General features: G+C 40.8%; 1 protein-coding gene across 2 annotated transcripts in view; it reads left to right on the forward strand.

The window, feature by feature from the left end:
* HEPACAM2 (HEPACAM family member 2) overlaps positions 1-9628 on the forward strand; it is a 41842-nt gene extending 32214 nt beyond the window's left edge. The window contains exons 5-10 of one of the 2 annotated variants that reach the window (XM_005876083.2): positions 97-222; positions 309-333; positions 426-463; positions 1742-1815; positions 5169-5278; positions 8662-9628. In XM_005876083.2, the coding sequence (XP_005876145.1) occupies positions 97-222; positions 309-333; positions 426-463; positions 1742-1815; positions 5169-5278; positions 8662-8665 (377 nt within the window). In that variant the 3' untranslated portion in view covers positions 8666-9628. Of the gene's footprint in view, positions 1-96; positions 223-308; positions 334-425; positions 464-1741; positions 1816-5168; positions 5283-8661 lie in introns of those variants that run through there. The other variant, XM_005876084.2, reaches the window with a different exon arrangement.
* Positions 9629-10055: the final 427 nt, after the last annotated feature.

Genomic DNA, 10055 nt, shown 5'->3' on the forward strand with positions numbered 1-10055 from the left:
TTTAAAATAAAGCATGAACAAGTCAAATTATATAGCAATTTATTACTGAACTTCAATAAAAAAAAAACATTAAAACTGTATTTTCCTTTCATTTAGGACTAGAGAAGCTTGCACAAAAAGGGAAGTCATTGTCCCCTTTAGCAAGTATAACTGGAATATCACTCTTTTTGATTATATCCATGTGTCTTCTTCTCTTATGGAAAAAATATCAACCCTACAAAGGTAGGTGAAAATTAGAAAAACATTCTAAATTGCTTTATATAGGTACTAAAAAGTTTTTTACTGTGTTTTTTCTCTCTTGGTTTCAGTTATAAAACAGAAGCTAGAAGGCAGGTAATGCATATGTTCCTATGAAAATAATTTTTTTCTTGAATGCTTTTTCCTCAGTTGTTAAGACTGACAGAAATGCCAATTTGTCTTTTCAGGCCAGAAACAGAATACAGAAAAGCACGAACATTTTCAGGTAACGGCCAGGCTGAAAGGAGTTATTCTCAATGTAATGTGTATTAATGAATAGTATTGATATGAATCATTATATATAAAGTGCTAATGAAATAACAGAATTCACATAAGCTAATACTGTTGTCATACTAACAATCCTTTACCTTTGACTAGTGCCTTGATTTTATGTAAGTCGCACAAGTCTGTAAGACAAACGCTCTTAAAAGTGAAAGGCACGCAACTCCATTTTACAGGCAGGAGAATCAAGGCTCAGAGAGATTAAGTCACTTGCCCACTGTCAGGAGTTCTGAATCCATTTCCATTGATCCTGTTATTATTTTGAAAATTGTCCAGGGTTCCCTCACTTTGTTAATTCCAAAGGCAGATACAGTGCTCCATCCCAGGGAGGAGAAAGGGAGGCTGGAAGGTTTGCTGCTGCTTTGTTCCCAACATGCTCCTCAGGCCATCACTACTGACTCCCTACTGAGTTGTTCTAAGTTCACAATGGGACTTGGAGTCACACAGAGCTGGGTTTTCCTCCCATAAATGCCACTTTCCCCCAATGTCATCTTGGGAAAATTATTTTTCCTGACCTCAACTTCCTCATCTATAGAATGAAGATAATAACTTCCCCTCAGGGTTGCTTTGAGAATTAAATAGCATGACGTGAGTGGCATGCCTAATACGATGCCTGGATGCTTAGTAAATATGGGTCTTCCTCCTCTTATCTAGTCCTTTCTCACAGATGATGGAATGTTGGGGCTGGGAAAGGCCCCAAAGAGACCACCTGGTTCCTCCTCGCCACCCCATTCCTGTCATTTTTCAGATGATAGTTTAGTGATCTTGACATCATACTGTATTATATTTTGTATGTCTGGGCAGCTGTGGTTATTTCTTTATTTTATTAGTCTTGGTGGTCTCTGTTAGATCCAGGGGGTGCAGTAGATATTATGAGTGGATGAAGAGCTTCGGCGACTGCCAGACTGAGCCTTGGTGGCTGTAAGTCTCTGTAACTGACAGCTACAAAGGACAAGCCAGCCCATGAGTGTTTATTCCAATACAGAATACGCTGTTCCCAGGTCAGGCTTTAAAAATACTTGTCCCAATTCAGTTTCAATTCTCAGCTTCAGGAGTGATTTCCAACACTGCTTAGTACCCATATGACTATAGGGATTGGGAAATTGGTTGCTTACACATACCACTTGAAGGAAACAATAAAGATAAGTTTTACAAGGGCTTAAACACAACAGCAGCAAGTTGAGGTGTCTGGTTTTTAAGTAGTATTTGTTTTCCGTTTCAGGCCATGAAGATGCTCTGGATGACTTCGGAATATATGAATTTGTTGCTTTCCCAGATGCTTCTGGTGTTCCCAGGGTTGGTTTCCCTAGTGGCTGATTAGCTGAGAAGTAGAATTCTGCTTCGGCAGAAGTGTCAGCCGCACTCCTTTGAGCGCTGGGCAGTGCAGGTCAGATGGCTGCATCCCCTGGCAGCGGTGTGACTCACTGTGGCTGGATCTGAGGAGCTAAGCATCTTCCTTAGACTTTATAAATAAGGCTGACACAAGAAAGGAAGTGACACTGATCCATAAACATTATTTGCCTGGTAAGCCCACTGGCGAGAACTAACTAGGTAGAAGGTCAAGAGAACAGAATCAATCGGGAATCAGGAATCCCTGGTTGAATCATTTCGTACCACTGCATGGACTGCAACCTGTCACTTCACCAACTCTCTCTCCACCTCAGCTTCCCTTTCCCCATTCCCCTCATATTCCTTGAGGTCATTGCAAAGACGACTGATCATACCCTTGAAAGGTACCTTATGCCCTTCATAAGAAAGGCACCACATAAACCCAAAGTAAGCAAGTACGCATCTTTATTTTTATCCTAAAGGTGCCTGAGATGTGAGAGGGGGAGCTTTTAGACAGTTGAAGCCTTTTTTTTGTCCAGCCATCAAAGACAAGGTCTTTTGAAGCAATCGGTTTTGTTTCACAGCATGCAGAATGTTTTTCTGAGCTATTCAGCTCATTGACATCTGTATAGATTTGTGTAGGATCAATCTTTTCTCAGCTTCCTTATTCTCCTATGATCGTTCACGTAAAGAAGGGGGCATAAACAGACTACTTGCTTCTGGGTGGCTTAAAACTATTTGTTGTTAGAGATAGTTACCTCACTTGTTCAGAGAATTCTATCAATATAAGGTTCATCCAGTCAGTTTCCTGGCCACAGACTTTATTTCACAAACACCATGTGAGTAATGGTGGGGGACTGATTGGATTCCATCCTAAGGGTAGCTGCGTAGTGCCAGTGCCTACATCATTGCAGACGAAGGGCAGGACTACATAGCAAAAGCTCTGCAATACCCTAGTCAGTCTCAGACAGGATTGGCTCACCCTTCACTTCTACAACCAAAACGGCAAAAATAAGTATTTGGTGGATCAGTGATTTCAAACAGCTTTCCACCATGGCAGAAAGTACCCCTTTCAAAAGGAGTGGCCTTTAAGTGGAAGAGCAGAAAACTAAAGAGCTGATAAGACTTGGAGCTGAATTTTCAAAGTTAGGAGTTCTTTCTTTGAAATCAGGCAGTTTTCATTCCTAGGAATTCATTAGAGTGAGATCCAGGTAAGAAACTTAACATTTAGCCTTGTAATTAATCAGCATTCAGTTTGAAGATTTTATTGGGAGGATTTCTATTTGCTGTAAATGCTACAATCGGCAAGAACTTGAGGAGACAAAGGAGTGCTTTCATTACATACCTGAAGCCCCAGTTATTTCTGTCATAAGTAGAATAACTTTAATTGGAGCTATGCCCATCTTCAAAGCTGAAACTCCTAAGGAATCAGATGAGGTTCTTCACTGGTGCCAGGTGCCTGGGGAAGAAGTGAGAAATCAAAGCAACAACGGCAGGAGGAGGAGGAGAAGGGTGAGGACCAGAACATATGTAGGAAGGAGAAGCCAGAATGGCAATTGTGTGTGAAGATTAGCAGCAAAATGCAACGTCTTGGAGAAGAAAAGGAGCAATAATAATACCACCAAGATATGAAAATTGACGTTAAGAAGGGAAATACATTGAATTACTAACTTTTTGTGTTTTTAAAAAAATCAGAATCGCCTCCTATCTGGTTGTGGTACGTGTGCAGATGGAATGCTCTCCTCTCTCTACTTGCTGTACGTGTCACTGTCCCTGTAGCACCTCTTTCAGAAGTGGAACAGGAGGCAATGGCATGAAATCAACCAATTTATTATGTGTTAACAGCGCCAATGTTAGGTTAGCTAAGTTAGTTATTATCTATAGACTGCTTTTATCATGGGCCCTGAACGCCTCTGTACCAAAGAAAATCAAGAGTGGATCTCAAGTACAAACTGTAAACCAAAATCTCCTTCACACACACACACACACACACACACACACACACACACACACACACACACGGACAAATCACATATTCTAGGGCTGCCCACGACAGCTTCAGCAAGTGGAATGGAAACAGGCAGTTTCCAGAAAAACATAAAGCTAAGATGTTCCAATATACCCTAGCAAGCCAAGCTGGGATGAAAAACAGAACTTTTGGATGATTTATCAAGTGAAAAGGGTCCTAGGTAGAGATACAGAAGGGACAGAAAGTGATCACAAATGTGATGAATAGGAGGAGTTTGGGATACGGAGGGGAACCAGACTTTATAATTGGAAGGCAGTGTTTACAAAATTTAATTATTAAATACAAGGGATAGGAGTTATGAATTCCAGTTTCAATAAACTACATGTTGGTTTTTAACTAGACAGAAATTCACTACTATACTTTCCACATTCACCCAAGCCTTTTAGTCTATAGAGCCCCTTACTACATTCAAACTTAAGCATCTCCCTCTGTGTGTTCTATATTTCTTGGTACTGGCTTTACTAACTTGCAATGTGATGAGGGCTTTTATCTTTCTTTTCAACCATCCTTGGAGACAAAAATGGTGCAAAAAGTTAATCAGGAGGTAATATAAAAGACTAGAGGCCCCGTGCACGATATTCACCTGGCCTGTGCCCTCTCACAGTCCGGGACCCCTCAGGGGATGTCTGCTAAGCTGGCAGGCAGACATCCCTCTCACATTCCGGGATCTCTCGCTCCTTACTGCCTGCCTGCTCGCTGCTCCTTACAGCTTGGATTGCTGCTCCTTAGCGCTGCAGCTAACCGGGAGAGGCTACCACCACCGCCACTGAGCTCACCAGCCGTGAACCCGGCTTCTGGCTGAGCAGTGCTCTCCCTGTGGGAGCGCACTGACCACCAGGGGGCAGCTCCTGCGTTGAGTGTCTGCCCGCTGGTGGTCAGTGCGCATCATAGTGACCAGTCGTTTTGGTCGTTCCACCATAATGGTCGCTTAGTCTTTTACTGTATAGATAATAATATGCGCTCTCTGATTCTAAGCTGTCCTGATAGCTTCTCTTTTGCCATTCTTTCTATTATAGTTCCTTCAAAATACTGTCAACTTTTGTCTTAAATTATAAAAAAAATGATAGCTTTGTCAAGCTATTCCTCTTCTGACCTCATAGCTATGCTGTTACACTAAATACCATAGGGCATGTGCAGGGAACTATAGCAAGGAGGAATTGAGTATTGTAGGGAAGAGAAACAGTTATAATTCTCTATTCATCACTACTTGCAGCTGTTTGCAACTTTGCAGCATAGTGGAAAGACTGTGTACTAGTCTGCTAATTTTTTTTTAATGTGCTACATTTTCTAGATGCCCAGTAGGTCTGTTCCAGCCTCTGATGGTGTGTCAGGGCAAGATTTGCACAATACAATTTATGAAGTTATTCAGCACATCCCTGCCCAACAGCAAGACCATCCAGAGTAAGTATGAACCTGATTTTGGCAATGCTACCTTGGAGGGGCTCTGCATTCAGCCCCCGCTTTCCCCAGAATTTGTTGTAAGTCTCAGAAGAAAATATTAAAATGAGAAATTATAGCTACTGTACATAGTTCCCCACCTGAAAAGAATCGTAAGAAACAAAACAGGCAAACACACACTATCTTCTGGGGCCGTGCACTTGGGCCAGTGGAGGAAAGGGAGATCTAGAATCCAGCACTTCCCCCAACGAATCCACATCTGGGTATGATAGTGATCTTCAGGCCAGTGCTCAAGCCACCTTGGTTATCTTGATGATTTTCCAGTGACTATGGTGGTTTTAGAACCAATGATCTGTCACTATATATAGGACCAGAAAAACAACCACAAATAACCTACAAAATGTGCTCAACACTGTCGCCCCCAAATACCCAACCTCTTACAGACCGGAAGCAGGCTGCTCCCAAGTGAGCAGGACCACAGTGAGGACTGGCCTCCCACCGAGAGGACAAAACCTTCGCTGAGGGCGATGCCAGGAAACTGCTTACCCAGTTAACCTCAGGAGTAACACCGAGGAGTCCCCAACCTTCCCAGCCTCGGAGAAGCTAAACCTACAGCCTTTTGAAATAATGAAATGAACTCCCCTTTTTTGTGGGCTTCAGCTGCCTACAGGCATAACTGCCACAAATCATCTTCCATCATTTCTTTATTTGTCATTTATTGACTTTGAAAAGAACATCAATAACCACACACAGGAACTTCCCCTCTGGCAAAAAACAACAACACAGTTCTAGTGAAGCAATTCATGCACACCTCTGGGTAAATACCAAAAATAACAGCTAGCAGTGGATGAATGCATGGGAAATCAGCATGCAGGGAGGAGACCCAGTCCTGGGAGCTATGTGGTCATTTATGGGCTAAGTAAGTGGCAAGAGCACCTCCAAGGACCCCATCAGTGCATTCCTTCTTGTCCTAGGGAGCCTGGAGAAAAGGGAGTCAAGTAATTTAGGAGCAGACCCTGATGCAGCTAGGAACTTCTGGTTTAAAAATTGTGTTAAAGCATGTTTTTAGTCTAATAACACGCAAGAGTGGAATATTATTCCATGACAATTAAAAAAAAAAAAACACAACTCTTGCCCTAGCTGGTTTGGCTTAGTGGATAGAGCATCAGCCTGCGGACCGAAGGGTCCCGGGTTCGATTCCAGTCAAGGGCACATGCCTGGGTTGCAGGCTCGATCCCCAATGGGGAGCATGCAGGAGGCAGCCTATCAATGATTCTCTCTCATCATTGATGTTTCTATCTCTCTCTCCCTCTCACTTCCTCTCTGAAATCAATAAAAATATATATTTAAAATAAATAAATAAATAAATAAATAAATAAATAAATAAAACAACTCTCTAAAAATATACCTAACTGAATCAGAAAATTAAAAGATACTTTTTTAAAATATATTTTATTGATTTTTTACAGCAAGGAAGGGAGAGAGATAGAGAGTTAGAAACATCGATGAGAGAGGAACATTGATCAGCTGCCTCCTGCACACCCCCCACTGGGGAGATGCCCGCAATCAAGGTACATGCCCTTGACTGGAATCGAACCCAGGACCCTTTGGTCCGCAGGCCGACACTCTATTCACTGAGCCAAACCAGTCAGGGCAAGAGATACTTTTGTTTAATATAAGAAATAGAAAGAATGTTGAGAGTTTGCTTCCTAATTTTCAAATTGTATCCAATTAAAAATTTTATCCTACTTAAATTCATTTGTTTTTCTACATGTCCTTTGTTCTGCATATCTATTGTTCTAATTAGAATGCAAACAAATCAAATGAAAGCTTGAGATTTGTCTTTTAAGGCTCCCCATAATGAAATAATGCTCATCTTAAACTGTGGAATATGGCAGCTGCAATTTCTGAACACAAAATGATGAGGTTGGTTTTGCATGTGAAAAAAACTAATCTCCAAATAAAAAATCAGCCTCTTGGATGAGAATGCTTTCAGACATGAGCAATATCTTTACAACTTTTTGGAAACAGAAAACTTTATTTCAGAAATAAGCTTCGAAGGGAGAAATGCTCTTTTCAAGCACATAAAGGACTATTCAAAACTGCGACTGCGGATGTGCTTCCTCCAGGGACAGGGCGCCCAGGAACACCAACTTACACTCCCAGCCCTAGCGCCCTCCCCCATCTCCGGGCCTCTCTTCTCACCAACCTCCCCCTCAGGGTCCTTGTGTCCCATTGTGTGTCCTTGTCTTCCAGCACCTCTCTTCCTTCACCCCCATCCTTTGATGTCCCTCTGATTCTGCCCTTCTCTTTTCTTCTCTTTCTCTGTAAGACTGTCTCCCTTCTCTCTAGTATCTCTTCTAAAATTGTCCTCCTCTGTCTCTCTTCCAACCGATCCTAGAGGGAGCCAACATTTTTCACAGTGCTATTTTCCTCCAATAGAGATTGATGGTAACTATTCTACATTGTAAAAATAAACAGGTAGAATATTTTCTTTTTATTCTATCAGAAACTGTTTTGCACTTATTTTATTTACAGTCAATCCACAAACATTTCCAGGATGGTAATTATGTGCTAGGGATAGAGATTAAATGAGACTCAGTCTTTTAAGGATTTCATACTTTAGTGGGTTCCTATTTGCTTATTTTAACTAAGGACTAGTGATCCTTAGTAGAATAAATATTCCTCAGTAGAATAAACATGGCCTAAACATACAGAGACCATTTTTCTCTCCTGATTGCCTGTGGTTTTATGCTCTAGGTCCAATTAAATTCAAAGATCAATTTCATGAATAATGCAGTATTACTGTGGTTAGTGAAACTCCCACACCCCTCGTTCCCAAGGTGAATGTGCCAGCTTTGGTAAAAAGTCCTAACTTACTTTCTTTTATTTCTGACAGTTGCTTCTGAAATAGGAAAGACAGCCAAAAAGTTTTGTTCTTTGGCTATTCTAGCAGTGTTGTTTTCATAACTACATGTGTTTATTACCTAATTGGACAGGGGTTAACAAACTTGTAGGTTGACCTGTGTCCATATTCTAGTACTCAGCCCAATTATTTGTGCATTGAACTTGTGGCTGCATTTATTTAAATGCTGTCTGTTGACCTCATTAATTGCCCTTGGCACGGTTTGTTTTGACCCCAAGACTGGCTGTTAGGATCTTAAAAAACAGGCCATTCAAACAGGGAAACCTTTAGTTTCAAAAAGAAATTATCTACAGAATTTAGTGATTACTTACTCTATACCTTTTAGCTTATAAATGTGATTTTCTTGAACTAGTTCCAAACACATTATTTGCAGCCATGGAAAGAAAGGATGTAAGGTCCTTCTACCTTTAGAACTAGAAATCTATAAAATATGTCACATATTTTAACATCTCTTTGCCAGGTGAGCACTCATAGGCAAGCAGTGCACTGGAGTGAAATAATGAAGGAATGTTTTGAGGAAAAACAGTGGAAATGTATATGCATCTGGAATCAGTGAAGAAATGAAGCTCAATACATCTTGATCCTTTTAAACACAGACTAGAGTCATTTATGGAAATTGGACTGCCGGTTTCCCTGCATACACAGAAGGCACCGTGCACTGTGCTATAGCGGAACTTGGCTGGGAAAGGTGAAGGTCCTCCGTGGATAGTCTTTATCGTGCTGACTGACAGGAAGAAAAAGCTGGGACTTTCCAACTGGCCTTTTCGTGTCCAGCTTCTCTAAAAAGCACAATTACTTCTAACCTATACTTTCACTTTCATCATCACTGACAGTCACATCTAACTTACAAATGTGGAAGCTTTATAGTGGTAAAAAATTTAGCAGGCTTTGTTTTATTAAATTCTCATAACTGTTAAGATTGCTATATTTATTTATTTTTTATTTCATTCCCGAATTTCCTTCTTGCTCTTTGTACCACAGAATAATGATGGTTGTCACAAAAGCAAGACTGTGCCTTTTCCTAGGTTGTCAATCACCAATGGTGTTTTTGAAAAGACATAAAAGGTTGAAGGAAATGACTCATTATTTTTTAATTTTGTTCAAGAAAAGATGGATTCAAATACATTATTCTGTTGTGTGTTTTTTTCTTTGCTTTTATATGGCCTTGATTCTTTGTCTTGTAGAGTAAAATTTTTTACATAAATCAGGATTGTAGAATTAGATTTTTTATTCTTATTTCTCAATGTGCAATTAAGTGTAAATTACAGAGAACTACTAAAATAACCATCTTGCTCTCTCACATCTATCTTTTTTCAGGCTTGACATTTTTACTCTATTGAATGGTTGATTCTGGGAAAGTTTCCTTCCTTTATGTTGCTGCATTTAAAAAATTAGTTAGGCCGAAACCGGTTTGGCTCAGTGGATAGAGCGTCGGCCTGCGGACTGAAAGGTCCCAGGTTCGATTCCCGTCGGGGGCGAGGCTGATCGATGTTTCTCTCTCATCGATGTTTCTGACTCTCTATCTCTCTCCCTTCCTCTCTGTAAAAAATCAATAAAATATATTTTTAAAAAAATTAGTTAGAAGCCAATTGGCAGAATTAGATATCATCCCACAAACCCCAAATGAAATAACTGATTCAGGTGACAATCATCATTAGGCAAGATTGCTAGATGAAATGTACCAGGTAAAACCACTAGATAACCAAGGATCAGGTTGCAGGGACTGTGAGAAGAAGGTGGTCTGGGGCCTAGAGACAAGCAGGCATATGGTGGCAATAGCCAACTGTTCTGGGTGCAGTGAGGCCCAGGGGCTGGGGACAGAATAGTCATCTAAGTCTTGTAGGTCTTGAAGAT

The sequence above is a fragment of the Myotis brandtii genome, unplaced genomic scaffold (assembly GCF_000412655.1).
Source record: "Myotis brandtii unplaced genomic scaffold, ASM41265v1 scaffold48, whole genome shotgun sequence".
In the NCBI taxonomy this organism is placed as follows: Eukaryota; Metazoa; Chordata; class Mammalia; order Chiroptera; family Vespertilionidae; genus Myotis; species Myotis brandtii.